We start from the raw sequence: 21,132 nt of genomic DNA, 5'->3' as shown, positions 1-21,132 counted from the left end.
AGGGGGCGGCACCGAGCTTTACAATGGGAGGAGAAAAAAAATGAAAAGTCAAACAAAGTCAAAAATACACTTTGATAAAAAAAGCTTTTTTATTAGGTTGTGAAAATTAAACATTTTAGAGACGAACGAATCATCGAGTATCTAATTTATTTACATCAAACATAGAGAAAAGTCTTCATGCTCAGACAAAGTGCTGCAAACATCAGCTTCATGAACAAAAACCAGCTGACATAATCCTATACTGCAGCCAGACACCAGGGGGCGATCCAGCTGGGGAGCTGTCATTACGTCCATCTTTATTTACAGTCTACTGTGATGACATCACCGGTGGTTAAGTGAGGGGATGTTTTGGGAGAAATATTCGGTGTCTTCGGCATCGAACACACGGACTTTAACACGAAAACCACAACACGTTTTCACTTTGACCAGGTTTTCACTAACGACAGCTCACATGACCATTGTTTGATGATCCACCTCCGTTATCGCTCACTTGTGTTGTGGGCGTGTTTCCGTTGTGCAGCGTTTGAACTCGTGTCTTCTGTTAATTTGCTTGAATATTAAATATGGAGGACGTTTGATTGGCTGCTTTAACAAGTCAAAGTTAAAAACATACAAACTGTACAACAATGAAACTGATAAAAGAAACACGTCTTCATCTCGTCTGAGGCGACACGTTGTTAACGTGACGGTGTGTATTCACACACGTGTGTTTAGCAGTTCGTTAAGCGTCTATCTCTGGACTGAAGGACGCTGGTCTCATCTTCATCTCAGTGAACGCAATGGACGTGTCTTTTCCTTTCCAGGAAGTCCAGATGATCCCCTAACACACACACACACACACACACACACACACACACACACACACACACACACACACACTCACTCTCGTCAGCATCAAACCTACTGATTTTAAAGCACAGTACGTACCTTTGTGCCACTAGGGGGTGACTCAATCAAAATAGTAACATCTGACTGGATTTTAATATTCAAGTGTTTTGTCTTTGAGTTTCTCTCTCGTCACCTGACCGATAGTTTGGAAGCGGTTAGCATCTGACGGTCACATTAATGTTAGACTCTGTGCTGTGATCGGAGGTTACCTGGTGTTTGACGTCGATGCCGTAGAGTCCGTTGAGATTCGCCTCGTGGCAGTTCTTGTACCACCATCCTCCTTGGTACGACAGGGCGCAGCGGGTGAGGAGCGGCGACGGGTCTCGGTCTTTGGTGGAGAAGACGCAGTTGTTGTGGTAACTGAGAGAGTCACCTGACACACAGAGGGGATGTGGAGGATTAATGGGATTTGGAAGTTTTCAGAAGACTTCAGCAGGTTTGAAGATCGCCATGTTGTCGGTTCAAACCCGTTGAGTCTCACCTGCGTTCCCGCTGTATCCACCCACGGTCAGTTTGTAGTTCCTCCTGGCCACCCCGAACGTGGAGTACTTAGCAAACACTGAGTCGTCTCCATCTCGCAGGTCGACACGCAGACTCATCCTGGTCATTGTTGTCAGGTTGTGGAGTTTCTCGAGGCCTGAAGGCGTCAAATACCAATTTCAGTTTTTACAAATTTACCAGGAGAGGAGCTCCCTTCACACTTTGCAGAGGAAGAGGAAAAACATGTGTCCGTGCAGCTGTTGAGTTATAATTAACGTGTTCTTCACATGATTTTGATATAAAGACTCTGTGAAGCGACTGTTCTCAAACTGTCTCAGTGTCGCGGCGAGTGTCTCTCTCACCGAGCCAAAACTCGCTGCTCAAATCCCCGAATCCTCTGATGTACTCCCTCCAGCCTTTGAAGAAGTCCACCGAGCCGTCCGTCCTCCTCTGGAAGACCTGTGGACACGGGTGGAAAACTGTGTTTAAACCTGAGGCTGACACATTTCACTGCAGGACCATTCTGCCACCGATGTCCCCGTACCGTCCAGCCTCCTCCGTCTGTCTCCATGTCGCAGTAAACCATCATCGGCACTCCCTGGTTCCCCTGAGGGAAGATCTCCACCTCGCCTGACGTCCTGACGCCATTCAGCAGCTCCTGAGAGCAGTCGGTGGGGAAGGGGAACCTCAGGGCACCTGAAGAAGAGGATGGAGCAGGAGGGAAAAGGATCATGGGAAGTGGGTCAGGAGTTTATAAATGAATAACCACGAGACAAACAAGAAGGAGAAATTTTGTACCGGCGGTGAACTCAGTGGAAATGGCGGAGGTGAATCGTCCTCCTGCCTCCGCCTGTAGCTGCACCGTGTATTTAGATCCAGGATAAAGTCTGGTGAGGTTGAACTCTCTCACCGAAGAATCCACCATCACCTCCTGACGAGGAAAAACAGGAGAAGAACCAGGAGTCAACTCTGGTGAATGATCTGCTGATCATGAATAACTGTGTGAGTGGACAGGAAGTCAGCTGACGTCCAAAATGCATGAAGAAGACTCAACTCATATGAAGAATAAAGTTTAAATGAAGTTGGTCTTAAAATGCAAGTTTCCACTTGAAGGAAACTTTTACTATCAAAAGATAAATTCTGTTGAAGTGTTGATGTTCATCAGAGAGTTCTTCATCTCACCTTCACTTCCTGACCTTCTGTCTGGTAGGTCAGCCGGTAGCCGGCAGTGGGCTTCACAGGGGGTTTCCATGACAACAGGGCGCTACGAGGCGTCACGTTGTTGGCCTGGAGATCTCGTGGCACGTCGCCTTCGCTCCCTGGAGAAATGTTTTCCATTTCACTTTTTACTTTTCATCTGGATCAGTGTCAGCTGTCAATCATAACGTCTCAGCTGTCAATCATAACGTCTCAGCCGTCAATCATAACGTCTCAGCTGTCAATCATAACGTCTCAGCTGTCAATCATAACGTCTCAGCTGTCAATCATAACGTCTCAGCTGTCAATCATAACGTCTCAGCTGTCAATCATAACTGATTTTATATCATCAAATAGCTGATTCAAACTGAACTGATGAGAACGACCTGAAATGACAGAAACCAACTTTGATTTTTAGTTTGGTTCTTGTCCCATCTGCTAGCATGGAGGAGGTTTATGACATGTACTGCAGTCAGACACCAGGGGGCGATGGAGACACTTTGACTTTACTTTTGGGAGCGGTCATGTCGTCCATCTTTATTTATAGTTATTGTGTGTGTGTGTGTGTGTGTGTGTGTGTGTGTGTGTGTGCACTGACCTCTGCTGGTAGTGAAGCTGGTGGCAGCCGGTGAGCTCTCTCCTCGGCCCAGCTGACCGGTGATGGAGACGGTGTAGGTGGTGGATTCTTCCAAACCGCTCAGCTGCTGCTCGGCTGCGTCTCCAGACACCGTGATCCTCAACTCTGAACCTGAACACACACAGTGAGCCGGGCGCTGCCACTAGAGTCTGAAGACATCTACATGATAACGTTGGATTCTAGCCACAGCTCAGCGGTGGTCACATCCTCTGATGGGTGCGAGACGCCGCAACTTTACTTTAGTGGTTATTGTATGTTTTTTTTAAATTTGGGATCTGAAGTGAATTTCAGACGTAACAACAGAATAATTAAGTTGCTTCTTTCACTGGAACCTTTCACTCTTCTGCAGCTGACTTTCAGAACAAGATCGTTAGGTTAACAAACACAGATGCACCCCCACGTACCTGAACCTGAGCCATAGACGATGGCGTACTTGTCGATGGTGGCCAACGCCGGACGCCACAGCAGCAAGGCCTCGGTGTCGGTGACGTTCACGGCCCGTAGGTGTGTCGGCGGGTCAGGGACTGAGAGAGGAGTCGACGTAAAATGGTAAAAAGAGAACAGAAACAAAAACTGTGGCTCAAAAACCGAAGTGGAGACAAGATGAGACTGAGCAGCAGAGAAAGTTTCATACGGACAACAGAGCTTCAAACGAGGCTCCTCTGAGGAACCTAGAACATGCACAGATCCTCTCCAGAGGTGAAAACGTGCTTCAAGGTCGTGCAGCTCTGATAACTCAGCAGCAGCACAATGAACTCAAGTGAAACCTGCAGCTCTCACGTGTGGAGACGAAGCTGTTGACTGGGTCGCTCTCGTCCGGGCCGAGGATGGAGAGGATGCTGACCTCATAGGTTGAACCAGGAGAGAGCTGCGATAGGCCGACGGAGGAGTCGTCCGAGTCCAGGGACACAGACACCGGCTCCCCTGCACTCACAAGAACGAGTCATTTATTGGTTCATACATGGATCCACATCCTCAGAGGAAGTTAGTCCCTGAGCTGCTCCAGTGATCAGCGCTGAGGCCAGATGATGCAACAGCTTCAGTCATAGATCATTTAACACTAATGTGTTTCACTTTCTCCTCAACAGCTGCAGACATGTTATTTTCCTAGAATCAGATCAGTGAACGTCGATTAATCTCCTGAACGTCATGACCATAAAAATACCACTTAGCTAAAGTAAAGGATATCTGCAATTAGCACCTGCTGCTTTAAACTAGTGCACTAATTATTCATGAGAATAAGCTGAGCTATGAGTTAGTGTGAAGATAAAGACGTTTGTTAGCAAATCCAGGAACCTGCAGTTCAACTGAAAAACAACATGAGCCACATCCTGAAGTCAGTTCCTCACCATCCTCAGTGTTGGTGTAGGTGACTTTGAAACCACTGACGGGATTCTTGGGTTTGGTCCAGGAAACTGTCAGAGAGTTTTCTGTCACCTCACTGAAGACGATGTCGGTCGGAGGCTCGGGGCCTGGATGGCGTGAATTCAGGGAGAGGAATTAGACGAGGAAGTAAAATAGGAAGGGAAACAAGAACGAAGAAAAAGAAGCAACAGGAATAAGACAAAGGAGAAAAATATAATGAAGGATTTAGAAAAGTAAAAATAGTGATAAAGCAGTAAAGAGTAAATAAATAACCTGAAGTATAGAGAAAATAAAAAGAGCATGTACATTGTTTATTAATCATCCACACTGTTGCTATTAGTGCTCCAATGAGTTTCTGTGTATATATGTAAAGTGCAAACATATATACAGTATACAATCATATACAGACAGAAGGTGTCACATATGCAGACGATGGATCCTGGGCAGCAGCAGAGGAGAGAATGATGTTAGCTGGTCAAACCTGAAAATAAGAGCGTGGCAGGAATAAATGACGTCGAACCAAAAGAGGACGAGGAGACAATTTCACAAGATGAATGAAAACAAATATATTCAGATATTAATTCAACACAGTGAGAGCAGCTGGAGGAGAAAACTCATTTGGAGCGTTAGGAAATGACTGAGACGGATGAACCTGACTGGGTCTCACTGAACAAATCTAAATACACAGTTTGGTTTTCCTGTGTTTGAATCTTAATATTTTGTGCATTTGCAATTTTTTCTCCTGAAGTTGAGTCTTTAAATTGATCCTGTAAAGATAAATGTGTGTGTGTATCATGTTTGATACTCGGATCAATTTGATCATAAAATATCCACTTTTTAAATTTTTATTGAAAGTGGATTTGGATGTAGAGGATGAAGGCAGACCAGCGGGGGTCTTACCCTGGTTTGGGTGAGGGGTGATGGGGTGAGGGGTGAGTGGTGAGGGGTGAGGGGTGATGGGGTGATGGGGTGAGGGGTGAGGGGTGATGGGGTGATGGGGTGATGGGGTGAGGGGTGAGTGGTGAGGGGTGAGGGGTGAGTGGTGAGGGGTGAGGGGTGTCAGTGAAGCTGCTGTTAGCTCACCCTGAGTGACAGAAGACCAGAGCGGCAGTGAATGAATGGTGGCCTCATGTTGTTGCTCTATAAAACAGAACTTTTTCCAAATCTTGGACTGAAACATAAACCAAACCATTTTAAAACATATCAAGAATTTATGTCCAGGAAAACGGATCAGTTGTTCCAGACCGAACAAATCATCATCATCAATGTTAAATATTTAAAAACAATATGAAACACATATCATGAACAGCAGAAGTGTCCAGATGTAATCTGACATGATCGACTCAAATTTCCAGGTTTCAACTTTTTACAAAACATTACATGAGAAACACACGGATGACGGATGTGGAACCGTAAACGTTTACAGTTTTCAAGAGCAACACGACACCTGAGCTCTTGAAATGAAAATGAAAGAGGTATTTAGTGGGTAAGCAAATATTATAACAGTCATACTAAGACAGGTGATGATTAGTTGACAATTGAATGTGATTTGATCAGTTCAACATGAAACACAATGAAGACATGACGCACGCATGAAGGGATTTTATTCTGAAAACTCTGAGACTGGTTCAGGTTCAAGAGGGAAGGAGCGAGTTTCGTTTGAAGGCTTCACAACATTGACAGTAATGTTGTTGCATTGTACAGCAGTGATTTGTGTTGTTCTGCTGTCACAGCAGCTTGTACCTGTACTGATGACAAGCTTGTGCAGTCTGGACAGAAGACCAGGACCCTTTCCAAGCAAGGTGATGGTGTACTCAGTCTGAGGAGGCAGATCCACAAAGTGGTGGGAGCGAGCTGAACCAGGAAGAACTTCTTTGAAGGATTTCTCACTTCCTGTTACTGGTTTAACTGCTGTGCTGCTTTGCTTCTTTGGAATATGTGTAACGTCACTTTCGGAGACTCGGTTTTCACCTTCAGGGATTCTCCCTCCTGATTTCGGTTCATCAGTTGGTTGATTCTTCCCCTCCTGTCTCTCTGAGTCTCCCTGTTGTCTTTCTTGAACTTTCTGACTTCCCTTTTGATTCAGCGTTTTGTCTTTTTCATTTTGTTTCGTGGTTACGACAAAGTTTTTGTACTTTCCCTCCGGCGAGTCCCATATGAGCGTAAAACCATCGGAGGTCCGGTTCGTCACTCCTACATAGTCCAGATGTTCTCTTGTGACTCCAGAGGAAGCAACATCTGATCCCATCAAATGTTTTGAAGCAGCATTTCTTGTTTGTCCAGTTTTACTGTCAAACAGCCTTTTAACAGTAGGATTTGTTTTAGGCTCCTCTTCCCTCATCTGGGTGCGATGTCCTGTCAGATTTCTGGATGGTGGTTGTTGCTTTGGAAGTGAGACTGTTCTTGAATCTTTTGAATCAGAGGAAGTTTGTTGGATATTTTGACTTCTTCGAACTGTAGAGGCAGGAGTTCTGCCGGTATCGCGCAGGTTATGGAGGTCAGAATCATTCTTGGAAGCTATAGTTCTACGTTCTTCTTCCCCAGATTTGGTTGTTTGGATTGGAGAACTTTCTCCATTTTCTACTTTGTTAATTTGTGGACTGACAGCAGTATCGTGTCCATCCATCAGGGCTCTTACATGTGCAGGTTCTTGTTCTCCTGTTTGTCTAATTCGAACTTCTACTCCTTGGGTAGGCCTGGGGACGTCCTGCTCTCCTAACTGGTTGTTATTTGGGACTTCAGGGAATTCAGAGGGACTCCCCTTTTCTTGTTGGCTAGTTTGACTTCCAGCATCTTCTCCATTCAGCTTTCTGACAGGGAAAGGTTTGTGCATAAGACCTCTACGTGGATATTGAGGTCGTCTCATGTGTGGACGTGTTTTGTTCTGGAGACTTCCAGAATACATTTGGGGGCGACGGAAAAATTGAACTTTGGTTGGACGATGGGAGAAAGGTTCTCCACTACCTCTGAGAGTCTCATTTAACTCACTGGACATTCTTGTTGAGGAGGTTCTCACCCCAGCTCTATCTTCATTATCCTCTTTTATTGGCTCTTTACTTTCAGCCAGATTTGATTCTTCGACATCAGGAGGAGATGAAGTGGTTGGAACTTCAGCAGGAGACACCTCCCCCCTCTGTGTTTTAGTTTCAGTAATTAAAGGTCGAATGGGGCGAGTCAGAAGCCTTAAATTAGGTCGAGTTTTGTTCTGAAGGGGGCGACGCATATATCCACCTTTTGGAGGAGGAGGGCGAACTGGGATTTCTGTCAGCACAATGTTCTGGTTTTCTCCAGAGGACGCAGGTGAAGCTGGTCCATCCATGTCTCTACTCGCATCCCTGACTAATGTGTTCATCTTCACTGGGGATGATTCCTCCAAAGCAGACGAAGGCAATGATCCATTCGTGGACGCATCCCTTGTCTCTGACTGTCTTCTTGGGATAATGTTAAAACGAGGAGGGGGATGGTGAGGGCCTCTAAAATTCGGCTGCGTTCTGTTCGGAAACAAACCAAAAATTGGGCGCGGACGACGAATGAAACCTCGTTTCGGAGGTGTGTGACGGAGAAGTGGTGCGCCAGCTTTTCCTGAAGGTGGTGGTTTTCTTTCTCCCGGTGATGCTGCGTCAGTTGTCTCTTCGCCCTTAACAGCATTTTCTTCAATATTTCCAAATGAATCTGGTTTGTCTGAGCTGAAAGACGATGAAGATGATGATGATGATGACGATGATGATGATGGAGGTGACAGTGATGATGATGAAGGTGTAAGTGATGGTAGTGATGAAGATGATGATGATGATGATGGGGCTGCTGTGGATGAGGAAGAAACTTGTAAAGGTGATGGTGAAGTCCCTGCTGTGGATGTGGATGATGTTGATGATGATGATGACTGTGAGTTTGATGAGGATGATGAAGAGGATGAAAACGAAGAGAGGGGCTTCAGTCTTGTGAAAATCTGGCTCCTTACTATGTCTTCATCAACAGAGAGGTCCGATGGTTTAGACAAGTGAACGGAAAACGTTGTGATATTCAAAATGTCATAAGTGTCCATCAGGAGTTTTTGTAGAGACTCAGGTGAATAGTCCAGGTCTGTCTCTGCAGACGAGAGTTTCAAATCAGAAGTGGATCGATCTGATTCTAATGTGTTTCCTGCTACCACTGTCCCATCCCCTCTACACCCACTGCCTCTGTCCTTATGGGGTAATCTGGTGTGCGTCACTTTAACTTTGTTCAAGCATTTCTTCTCCTGGCTCTGAATGGTCCCAGTTCGCTCTGAAGACACTGGAGCTGTGTCGTTTTCTTGGCCTGACACGCTAACATCTGGTTGCCTCTTCGGTTCCTCTGAGCTACTTTGTCTGTGTGTTTCTGAACCGGTTCCAGACATTATAGCAGGATGTTTGTCATCCCTCCTCTCAGAACTGGATGCTTCAGTGTGAGGTTCTGTCACAGTCATATCTATTGTCCTGGTTCCTAGTTTGGAGACACTTGGTTTAGATTTTTTGGGCACTATCGGGGCCTTCCGTTTCTCCCCCATTAGGGGCTTTTTCAAGGGGCCACGGCCAATCACTCTTTCTCCAGGTACAACTCTGGTTGTGTTGAATCGGAAAGGGCCTGGAAGTTTTGGCTTCCTGGACAACGTGAGCTTTTCAGCGTGTTTGGGTCTGGTGCCATTTGTTGCCATGGTCCTGCTAACCAGAGGTTTATTTCTCGCAGCCACAGATGGAGAGTGTTTGTTGGGTCCATCGATACCTCCAACTTGTACAGACTCAGCCTCTGGTTCATTATCCGTTCCCCCCTGTTGGTCAGAGGCTTGCACCTCAGGTGATGGGTTGAATTCTTGGTTCAAGTTGCCAACTTCTTGTCTCTGTGCGAGTCTGGCCGGTGTGGTCAAAGCTGCCGTGGTAACCCTTGGTAAACTGTTCCCTAAAGCTGTGAAGGGAGTGAGCACTTGGTGTCAATGTTAACTTCATTGTATGCTGCTGTTGTGAATAACACAGAAGAGATCATAGTTAACAGAGTGAATCAACCAGCGCATGAATTTGATCAAAATCGTTTTCCTGCATGTGCCATCGACCAAAACACTAGAAGAAGAACTTGTGAACAGTGACTAGTTCCCAAAGACTGTAAATAAAGATGGACGACAGGACAGTTCCCTTAAATGAAGCCAAAGCGTCTCAATCCCCCCCTGGTGGTCGGCTGTAGCACAGCTCAGTATAGGACGTGAACCAAACACAAATGAGACGTCATTTCAGGTCGTTCTTATTTCACTGATGTTTGTTCAAGTGTTTCTGATCAATATAGTTTAGACGCAGCTCCAAGTCACGATCACTACTTCACAGACTCCAAATATTCAAAGATGGTAGCGTTGGTATTCGAGATATTTTGGCTTCATGTGTCTTCCATCTTTATTTGTGTGATATTGCCACACAATGTTTGTTGCCATAGTTACAAAACACAAATTGAATCCGTCAGGAGCGCGTCTCGGATTTATTTAAACTTTTCTGAGATCCGACATATTTACGAGACGCATAAAGTGACAGAGAGTGACTGGGATCATGATGAATCCTGATAAACAGTAGCTGTTACGGTGTTTATAAAAGGACGGTGGTCTTCATGTAGAACCTGGAGGGAGAAGATTGAAATAGAATTAGTAAACAGAGGAATTCAACAGGTTCGATGTCCGTGTCGCTGTCGAGAAGGAAACATGATGACGGAGTTCAGGAAACAAGAGGTTTTCTTTCTTGTTGAAGCTGCAGCTCGCAAATCTTAAAACACATGAAAAGAAGTGTTGGTCTGTGGCTGATGGGACAGAGGAGAACTAATCCATGTTTGGAGGACGACGTGTGTGAAAACAAAAGGTGACAGTGATGTCTTTGATTTTGTCAAGTTTCATTAAAGCTGTATCGTCATTGACTTTCAGAAAAACTCATTTTTCAGTCCTACTCACCGGGAACCGCCTGCGTGGTCACCGGTTGGCTCTGACTCGCGCCCTTCTCTGCCACGAGGATGATGTCATATGAACGCCCTGCCTCCAGCTGCCCAATGTGGGCGGAGTCTTGGTCAACGGGTATGGTGATTTCCTGAGTCTTCCCGGCTCCGTCACTGGGAGTGATGTTCAAACGGTACCTGTCAATCTCACCCTGCGATTTGTCCCACTGGACCACCGTGGACGTGGACGTCGTCTTGACGACTTTGAGGTTGGTGGGACCCGAGATGACTGAAGATAGAGAAGTAAAATAATAATAGAGGTAATAAAGAGATTCACAGCCACCAGAGCACATTCTCTTCTCATCTCCTCTCAAACACAGAATCAGAAGAGTGTTTAGTAAAAAGACATAAAAATAAAAAATCTCACGGGTCATGAATTCGGTGGAGCTCTCGGCTCCTCTCCTGCCGCCGATCTCCCCGGTGATGGTGGCGCTGTACTCCTGACCGGCTGCCAGTCCTGTCTGAGTGAAGCTGCTGAGGCCTCCGTCCACCTGAGCGGTGATCTGCTGGTCGCTGTCCTTCTGTCAGTCCAGACACAAAATCCATCAGTGTGTTGTTTCACATTCACACACAGTGGGATCGAACCCCTGACCTTCTGCTTAGAGCACGACTGATCTGCCCCCTGAGCCACAACCGCCCTGTGTGTACGTTTGTGTGTTAAAGTTAGGACCACACACACACACACACACACACACACACACACACACACACACACACACACTTTAACTGAGATTAAGTGTAAAAGATGATTCTGAAACTTCCTGATTCCTCAGAGACAAATGTTCCTCTGCAGTCAGCTGTTGTTTATCTGTTGTTCTGGAAAACATCTCTGTCTCTCTCTCTGTCTCTCTCTCTGTCTCTCTCTCTGTCTCACTCTCTCTCTCTCTCTCTCTCTATGTCTCTCTGTCTCTCTCTCTCTCTCTCTCTCTCTCTATGTCATCACAGCTGTGGACCAGCGGTGATGTCACCTCTCTGGCAGTTGCCATGTGTTTGACAGTGTTTACACGTTACCGTGGCTACAAGCATCCCACATCTGCATCTTCCCTCCTCCAGAGCGATCGGTCGGTCGCTGCCTCTAACTTTAAGCTGCTCTCTGCTGAGAGAGAAGCTTCGAGAGATCAAATTAAAACTGTTTGTGACTGAAACTAATTTTTTTCATTAAAATCTCTCAGAAATGTTTTGTATATTTGATTTTTTCTTCTTCATGGCTGAATCTGTATTTTTAAATTTTGCATATGTAAACAGACAACTTTAAAACACCCACTTCTCAGAGACTTCCAGGCAGCGTTGTGAGATCAGGCTAACTTCTTCTGAATAACTTCAGGATCTTTTAGGCTGAGCTCACGGGAAGGACAACCCCTGGTCGTCATTTGTCATCATCACTTTTACCCCCACCTTCATTTCTCTCTCTCTCTTTCTCTCTCTCTCTCCCATTAAAGCTTAATCCCGTGATGATGTCACTGCAGGGAGAGATGATCACTTTTATCGTGTGTGTGTGTGTGTGTGTGTGTGTGTGTGTGTGTGTGTGTGTGTGTGTGTGTGTGGTGACAGGTTTGATTTTGACTGATTGAGAGAGCGAGGTTGAAAGGTGTTTTCTTTGTTCTCTCTCTCTTCAGTAATTTTAATTAATCACACATGTTTGTGAATGAAGACCTCACTGGTTTCTATGGTTACAATGAGAAATGTAATAATTCATCGTCTCACTTTAATGTTTCCTCTCGAATTCACATCAAAACAACAGATAAACTATTCGTCTTATTATTTTCATGATGGTTGGTTTCAGTTTCTGTTCAGACTAAAACACAACCACAGAGATTTCAAACTAAAACCAGACCAGTTTACACAAGTCTCCACCAGGTGTAACCATAGCAACAGCAAAGCTGAAACCTTATTTTGTATTTTCCTCTTTAAAAGCTCAACCTTTCATTTTGCATTGTGCAGGAAACCAAAGTAAAAGAGTCAGAACAGGAGGATGTGTTCGACACTAACGACACACCCAGAGAATTAAAGGAAACTGACGTGAAACTAAAAATCTGGATCGAGTTGAATGTTCAGAGAGATTTTTAAACAGAAGATGAAGAGTGTGTGTCCGTGTGGGTTTGACATTTTGTTTTCATCCACTTGAGATTACGACATAAAAAACTTGAGGTTTTTACTTCAGACTCAACAGATGTTTATACGAAGAGGTTTCACAGATCGAAGCTGCAGATGTTTTTTCTTCTACCACAAGAATCAGTTGAACGTAACGATGAGCTGACTTTGTTCGTGCGGTGAAGTGAGTGAAGTGAAGTGTGGTACCTCGCTGCTGAAGCTGACGTGGTAGGTGTCGTACTGCACAGCAGGCGGAGTCCAGAGCAGAGTGACGGACGTCTCCGTGACGTCCTGAGTTCTCAGCTGGGAAACACCTGACATCACTAAAGACAGGGACGTGAGCATCAGTTACACGTGTTTATATTAACATGTATGTAGAATTACATGCATGTCCAATAAGGTGAGACGTTTGTTCAGCAGCTGGATTCACAGATGTTATGATGCATCAGGGTTCGGAGAAGATGGATACATTCATTTACACAGTGATTAATCATCATGACATTTAAGAATATTGACTGAAACCTGTATCATGTGAAATGACCAGCAGGGGGCGACTCCACTGGTTGTTTCTATAGAAGTATATAGTATAATAATATAACAGTATAGAGTATAAGTATGTTCTCGTCCTCTGGTTCATCAGATGTTGGAGTCAGATGTTCTCTGGAGTCAGAAACATGTGGCTCGTTGTGACGCAGAGCCTCGTGTTCGATAATAACTCAGATTTATTTTACCGGCTCCTCATAAAATCAGCTGAACATTTCACGGCTCAGTGGATCACTGACACGCTGACGTAATAATGTTCCAGAATATAATTATTATTATAACTCCGACATCATGCGCTTCATTATCACAGCAGACGGAGACGTGGTGAACATCATCACATCACACTGATCTCACGCCACCTCTCTCTTCCTCCTGAATTCAAAGGTTTTTGTTCAGTCATCAGGTATTTGGTCCAAACAAACTTTCACCTGATGATGACACTAAAGTAAAAGTCTCAGATATTTGACTTCAAATCCACAAACACCAACTTTCTGTTTGCACTGCAGGAAAAGAACAATCAGTTGAATTCAGCGTCTGAGAAACGTCTTCACATCCAGTAAATGACGGATTCAAGCTTTTTATCTGGGACACGTTTCTGTGGATAAAGGTTTTCAGTGACATCACCGGACTCAGTGAGGCTGAAGGAATAATCCTTTTCATCTTTTTCAATATTTCAACCATCTTCAACCTAAATCATCTTGTGTTTCATCCATGTTTTTTTATTTCTAGTGTCTCGAATCCTCTTTGTGAATGAAAACATGTGGATGGAAACGATCGTCCACTAACTCGTCTCAGATTTTGGGACATCCCTCCCTCGGCTCCAATCAGAGGTCGGTTACATTTGGTGAAACACTTAACACTCGCGCAGACACACACTGGTGTCTGTTGTGCGTCAGCCTCAGTCATTACACAGCGATCTGTGTTTTATGAGCTGGAGGTTTGGATCCGGCTGCTGCGCTAATGAAACGGTTCCGTCACTGGAATCGCTGCAGCTTGAAGCGGCTCCAGACGAACACAGCCCGGCAACGAGAACAACAAGAAAACAGAACCGGAGGTAGACACTGCGAATTATGACGTTAAGTTCATTTCTTCAATCCTGAAAAAGAAGTTGAGAACATGACATAACTGAGATTCAAACTGTTCTTACTGCCGTGGTTCACAGCACATTCATCAGCTGCGTCCTGCAGGAATCACAGACTCTGCTGTGTTCCATCACTGAAGTTATTATATGACATTATTATAATGAAGTCAAACATCTGGGTCATAAACCAAACATGTGAAGTGTGATGCTCCATTAAAAACACATGACAGAAGAAGACATTCAAGTGTAAAACCTTCCAGTGAATTATTACTGAAAGGAGGAAGCAGAGTCTGTTGACCACGATTATTCTAGAGCTCAAACCACGACTTGTGTCCGACCGATGTCTTTCGCCCTAAACACATCGTTAACCGTAGTATTTAATCTTGGAACAGTTTTGGAAGTCACCGACAAAGTTATTTCAGTTATGAATTAAGTCGCCTGAACCTGAGGAGCATGAGGGAACACGAGAGCAGAACCACGGACGAGGTCGTACAACAAACTGCACAACACAAGTTCATCTTGTTCACGTTGTCCTTCACATTGTTGATCACGTAGCTGTCCCCGCTCTGTCCTCTGCTCGTCAAATGTTACCAAATCTAAATGAAACCACACATGATGAGATCTCAGCCACGCCCCTTGACTCACCTGTCTCACAGTTCGTCCCCGTCACTCCGTCCTCACACAGGCTGCAGTCCTGCCCTTTGAAGCCCCGCCTGCACACACACTTGCCTTTGATGCAGCGCCCCCTGTTGCTGCAGTTATTGGAACAACTTTTAGCGGAGCAGTCTGGTCCAGAGAAGCCGACGCTGCAAACACACTTCCCGTTGACACACCTGCCGCGTTCGCTGCAGTTGTTACGGCAAGTTTTTTCAGCGCAGTCCGCACCTGTGAATCCTTGTTTGCAAACACACTGGCCGTTGACGCAGCGCCCCCGGTTGGTGCAGTGTCCAGGGCAGGAAGTCTCAGAGCAGTCTGCACCTGTGAATCCTTGTTTGCAAACACACTGGCCGTTGACGCAGCGCCCCCTGTTGGTGCAGTGTCCAGGGCAGGAAGTCTCGGAGCAGTCTGCACCTGTGAATCCTTCTGTGCAAACACACTGGCCGTTGACGCAGCGCCCCCTGTTGGTGCAGTGTCCAGGGCAGGAAGTCTCGGAGCAGTCCGCACCTGTGAATCCTTCTGTGCAAACACACTGACCGTTGACGCACTGTCCACGGTCGGTACAGTTGTTAGGACACGTTCGCTCAGAGCAGTCTGCACCGCTGAACCCATCATCGCAAACGCACTGTCCGTTGACGCAGCGCCCCCTGTTGGTGCAGAGTCCAGGGCAGGAAGTCTCGGAGCAGTCTGCACCAGTGAATCCACTGTCACAAACACATTCACCGTTGACGCAGCGCCCGTGACCTCTGCAGTCGCCAGGACAGGCTTTCTGTGAGCAGTCCGGGCCGCTGGATCCCGGGTCGCACGAACACTGTCCGTTCACACACCTCCCGTTGTCGTGGCAGTTTCCAGGACAGTTGGAGTCGCTGCAGTCCGCTCCGCTGAATCCAGGGAAACACTCACACCTGCCGTCCACACAGCGTCCCTGGTCACTGCACTCGTTAGGACACTCGTCCTCTTTGGGTTTGATGGAACAACCGGCACCTGGAGCAGAGGAAACCAGATTCTTACATCTTTGACTGGATGATCAGACCTGATGCTTCACGATTCACTTTCACCTGACGGACGTTTCTTTGCTTCATTTAACCATCACTCATTTTTTCTGTTTACGTGAACGTGTCACTCACTGTCCTCAAATGGAGCCATGATTCTCCACAGTGAAGGGGGTGGAGCTTACTCATTAGTAATTACAGCGACGCGTTTAACTAACGACCTCTGTGTGTGTGTGTGTGTGTGTGTGTGTGTGTGTGTGTGTGTGTGTGTGTGTGTGGAGAGAAATCTGCTATTTGGAAGGAGAGGGAGTCTGAGATCACACTGGGCAGAGAGAGGAGGACACACACACACACACACACACACACACACACACACACACACACACACACACACACACACACACAGGTCTAGATCATGTTTTCAGAGTATCTAAGTACTTTTACTCTTTTCTTCATTTTATGTTGTAGTTTTATTTGTGTTGATAGTTTTACGTTTGTGTATCAACAGAAAAACACGATTCATCTCATGTCAAGTATTTTTAATTAACTTTGTGGATATTTGACGCTCGACCGATCGAACTCCAGGATGAGACGCTGTGTGTTTGTGTTTGTTGTCACGGTTACGGGAGGATTCTGTTTCCAACACGTGCGACAGTTTAGTTGTTTCAGAATCAAAGTCGTGTTTGTTGCACGAAGAAGAAATGACTGGTGTTAGCAGCTCACTGATCAGTGCAGCGGAGTATTTACAATATTTACTCTGATCTCAGTTTGTGACCTGATCAAGTTAAACTTAATTCAAATCTCAGATTCAGGATCTTTTTATTCACAACATCTACATGTTGAAGACGACAGTGAATCTTTGGCTCGTTAAGAACACGTGATTATCTGTGTCCCTAATAAAGTGGAAATGATCCCCGAGCTCCTCAGACATCAACCTGAAGGTCCATTTGTCTTTGTGTGTTTTTGTGTAGTTTTCTCAGCTCAGTTGAACAAACACGATGTCGTCTACAGATCCGGAGGGTTATTAACGTTTATATTTGGCCACTAGGGGGCACTAAAACTCCCATCATGCCCTGCTGCTTCACTGTATCAACGAGCCCAGACACCCCCTAGTGGCAGAAAAGGATGTGTGTTTCAAAACAGTAGCAACAGGAAGTCGTTTTTTACCTTTACTCTCTTTGGAGGTGCAGCAGCCTCCATCTGCTCCTCCACATTTCTCTCGGAGGGTCGACACCTCCCTCTCCAGATTCTCCAAACGCTCCCACAGAGGAGCAAAGTCCGACTCGCAGCCACACGACCCGGATCCTGATCCAGAACCTGACGGAACCAGTTTGATCTGATGGGTCAGGACCAGCGGAGAACCAGGGGCCAGGTCGAATTCTTTACCTGAGAGAAACCCAGACGTCAGATCTACTCTTAAGAGCTCTGAGACAGAAAGAAGAGGATTCAAGGACTCAGTGGTTTCTGGTCTTTACCTCCGACGTCAGATGAATCCCCGTGAGAGGCACAGCCCCCGGAGATCAGCACCTGGAACATGACTTCATCACGTTACACGTCCCTGAGTTAATGTTGAATATTATCTTCTTAACTGGGGGTCTGTCTCTTCTTACCTTGATGGCCTCTTGCTTGGCGTCCCTCTGCGTCCTCTGACCTCTGACCTGGAGCTCCTGGGAGGCTGACGGGGTCGAGAGGGCCGGAGCAGCCAGGAGGAGGAGGAGGAGGAGGAGGGCGGGGGTGAAGGGAAGCATCGCCGGGGTCAGAGCAGGAAAAACTAGGGAAACCTGAGCCGGTGTGGAGACTGAAGATCCGTCGCAGGTGATGGCGTCCGCTGGTGGTTTTTGCTTGGTCCTCTCAGGGACGTTCCTCTCAGGGACGTTCCTCTCAGGGACGTTCCTCCTGAGACGGAATCTAAAGTTCACCTCAGCTCAACACAACAATCATCTAAACGGAGCCATCAGCAGTTTGTGTGTCTGTCAGTGAGAAATCTGTTGATTTTATGGTTTAAACAATCGACCTCATTTGTGTAAATATTGTAACATGTTCAGATTTTAATGTCGAAGACTCAACTTTGTTTATACATTTGCTTGTTTCAGTTTTTAAATCTGAATTTAATCAGAATTTCTCTGATTTTTCAAACAGAAAGTCTAAAAGGTTTAAATTCTCCTTCATGTGAATCTATGATCCTCGTATTATTAGTTTCCTCTGAACCGCTCACACACTCACGTGATGGTTCCACATCTGCACTTTAATCTACATCTGTCGCCCTCAGTCACTTCTAATGAACCTGCGGCCGACAGATGTTCCAGCTGCTGGAAGCTCATCACAAAGACTCGTCAGCTTCACGTCGTCTCACTGCTGCTGTTTGAATCTGTCTCTGAAATCAACTGGTCCAGTGACATCAGCAGGTTTTCAGTCAGGAGCTTTGAATACATTTGGTTTTATTCTGGTTTCATTTCACCTGAAACTCTTTTTTACAGTTTCATCATTTGGTAACAATTTAATCATTTTCACTCATTTGAAACTAAAGATGAAGATTTTGATCTTATATTGAACCATAACTTTTCTTTCCACACTTACTGCAGATCAGCCTCCTCCATGTTTGCAGATGGGACATGAACCAAACTAAAAACTCAAAGCAGACGTTAAATAAACGTTTGTCAAAGTTGTTTCTTTATAGTTTATGAGCAGAAACTTTCCACCCCCACATCGTTTACATCCTAATGCCTACATTACCCACAATGCCACACAACCACGCTCCGTTTGGAGAATGGGTGTTTTGCTGCAGAGACCTGATGACATCACCTGATGACATTTCTCTGACTTGTGTATAAATTAAATATCTGAAAGTCCTGTAATCAGCTTTAGATGCAGATTTTAAATCCTGAAACGTTGAACAGTCGTCAAACATCTTCAGCAGATCTGAATCATCGCAGACCGACAGAAACCAGAAGAATTTGAAACTGTAACGAGCCAGTTTCACGTTAATTCAACTTAATATTCCTGCGTCAACTTGTTTCAGCCTCATCAGCTCGTTTCTGCTTTGTTTTATTTGAGATGAGAAATAATCTGTCAGAGATGATTCAGATAAGATCATTAAAGAATCTGAAAGTCACAAAACAACATAAAAACTTTAACTTTTCTTTTTTCTTTTCACACAAGCAAATAAAACTGAAGAAATTAAATCTCCTAATCAAACTGAAATAAATGTTTTAATCAGATTTTCTGGTAATTAACTGATTTCTTTCTTAAAATGTCAGAAAATATATATTTTTTTAAATCTTCAAAAGCTACAGCAACAAATTCTTCAAAATCTGAAATAAATCAATGATCACATTAGTTTAATTTCTGTGATTGAATCAATCTTTATAGATGAGTAAATCATTTGCACGCTGAATTCATCTAGAATTTATTTACAGAGTGATTCATAAATACAGACGATGAGATTCGGAGAAAGATTTAGATTTATGAATTATCATAAATATGATTTTACCTGTTCAGAGCTGTGACGACTGTTTCCCTGCGGCTCCGTGAAGCTCTGAACGACAGAACCAGCAGCAGGAGGAAAGAAACGAGGAGGAGGAGGAGGAGGAGGAGGAGGAGGAGGAGGAGAGCAGTAAACTTTTCTCATAGTTGAAGAATTCTCTCTCTCCCTCCAGGTCCCTGCTGGGTGGAGGATCTATGACGGAATCTTAAATGTTTTTTTGTGTTTTGAATCCGTCTGAGATATTTTGGCTTTGTCTCTTTTCAGTGGAGCCTGAATTCACTCGGATCCTCTCTCGTGTATTGTGCAGATTAAAAATAGAAGCTCACGATCTAGAAGTGAAATCAGCATATTTATGATGAACTGGGAGGATCAGCCCCAAGATGAAGTGAACCTGAAGTCAACTTTCAGAACAGTTCGTTGAGTCCAATCAAGTTTATCAAGCTCCAAGTTTAGGACGCGACCCTAAACTCTGATTGACCCCCAACACAAAACTCCTCCTGTGTCTTTGAGTCCTTTTAAACAACTTGTTTTTCTGTCTTAAAGGTTCAGTGTGTAGAATTTAGTGACATCTAGTGGTGAAGTTTCATAATGCAGCTGAACACCCCTCACCTGACCCCCCCCTACCTGAATCTTACACACTGGACCTTTAAACAGACGATTGAGACGCAGCATCAAACCTGCGGATCATTGTTGGTGGGTTTAAACGCTGCAGGGGGAGATTCAGACTGTTTCAGGATCGCTGGTCGACGGGTCGAAGGCCAATTAACTTTATGATTCAGTTACTAGGTGGTGTTAAATCCTGACGGAGCTCCAGGGTGCAGTAACTGTCACTGCCCCCCTCCCCCCGGGCGTCTCCGCACAGAAGCTCCACATACTTCACTCACTTCACCGTTTTACCTCCAGCAACAGGAGGCTGAACGTCTCAATACAGATCCAGATCCACGAAGGGTTCTGAAAAATATGAAAACTATTTTCTGTTATCGTTAAATCTAAAGGTGAAACATCTGCCCAGCTGTGGAGGGCAGGTCTGGATTCATGTACATTTAGAAGTTTTTACCTCCTTCGGTGAAGAGGTGATTTCACCCCCGTTGGTTTGTTCGATTCTAAAAAAGTCCGAGAATAACAGATAAATAAGAACAAAACTAAACTGAGGTTAAATGTGCAGATATTTCATTTGTTTTCATTTTAGAAAACAAATCTTAAAATCACATTTTCCCAGAATTAAAGAAATACTTGAATTTCCATTTGTCTTGTTTTTCCAGTTTTAGAATCTAAAAAGTAAAAAACTTCACCCGTCGTCACTTTGAACCAAATCGTTGAACAGAACACGTGAGAAACCTGAACCAGTTTGAAACTCGGATCTCTGGAGTCTCGTTGAGACAAAGACAGAATCTGTTTTTCATCCTGATCTTCAGGCGCCTGTGAGCGTTCACACAGATTCAGTGATGAAGACTCTGTGTGTGACCACGAACTGAGCGTGTGCACGGTTCACACACGGTTCACACACGGCTCACACACGGCTCACACACGGTTCACACACATTATAAACAGTTCCGCTCTGGGTCCATGTTGTTCACATGACACAGACCATCAACCCCTGTGTGAACAGGTGGAAGCATCTGTCAGCCATCGCTTGTTGAGCTCAAGCTGTGGCTCAGGAGGTGCAGCGGGTCGTCCACCGACCAGATCTCTGTTTCTATAATTCCTCGCGTGGAAGATTCCGAACCCCAGATGA

At 45.1% G+C, this 21,132-nt stretch overlaps 1 protein-coding gene and 1 long non-coding RNA gene across 2 annotated transcripts; both read right to left on the bottom strand.

Annotated features, from left to right (window-relative positions):
- Nucleotides 1–65: 65 nt before the first annotated feature.
- Nucleotides 66–19,512, bottom strand: LOC109645983 (tenascin). The gene is made up of 20 exons (XM_069516605.1): nt 19,404–19,512; nt 17,524–17,794; nt 17,389–17,440; nt 17,081–17,299; nt 14,910–15,905; nt 12,848–12,963; nt 10,917–11,070; nt 10,509–10,778; nt 6,311–9,490; nt 4,552–4,674; nt 3,983–4,126; nt 3,607–3,726; nt 3,164–3,313; nt 2,551–2,687; nt 2,167–2,299; nt 1,913–2,064; nt 1,731–1,827; nt 1,370–1,525; nt 1,098–1,261; nt 66–820 (listed from the first exon to the last, which is right to left on the bottom strand). The coding sequence occupies exons 2-20, from the start codon at nt 17,659–17,661 to the stop codon at nt 722–724; spliced, it is 6,600 nt and encodes a 2,199-aa protein (XP_069372706.1). The 5' UTR covers nt 17,662–17,794; nt 19,404–19,512; the 3' UTR covers nt 66–721.
- LOC138405929 (uncharacterized) lies at nt 4,860–5,774 on the bottom strand. Its single transcript, XR_011239589.1, has 2 exons — nt 5,651–5,774; nt 4,860–5,048 (listed from the first exon to the last, which is right to left on the bottom strand). It is a non-coding gene; the product is annotated as an uncharacterized lncRNA (long non-coding RNA).
- Nucleotides 19,513–21,132: the final 1,620 nt, after the last annotated feature.

The sequence above is a fragment of the Paralichthys olivaceus genome, chromosome 20 (genome assembly GCF_024713975.1).
Source record: "Paralichthys olivaceus isolate ysfri-2021 chromosome 20, ASM2471397v2, whole genome shotgun sequence".
Taxonomy (NCBI): Eukaryota; Metazoa; Chordata; class Actinopteri; order Pleuronectiformes; family Paralichthyidae; genus Paralichthys; species Paralichthys olivaceus.
This window is presented reverse-complemented; position numbering and strand designations above follow the sequence as displayed.

Excerpts from the sequence above, each read along its gene's own strand:
- LOC109645983 (XM_069516605.1), bottom strand. The coding sequence starts at position 17,661 with ATGCTTCCCTTCACCCCCGCCCTCCTCCTCCTCCTCCTCCTCCTGGCT. Across the intron at positions 10,779-10,916 it reads CTCCACCGAATTCATGACCC|TCATCTCGGGTCCCACCAAC; the intron begins GTGAGATTTTTT and ends CTCTATCTTCAG. Across the intron at positions 3,727-3,982 it reads CAACAGCTTCGTCTCCACAC|TCCCTGACCCGCCGACACAC; the intron begins GTGAGAGCTGCA and ends CTCCTCTCTCAG.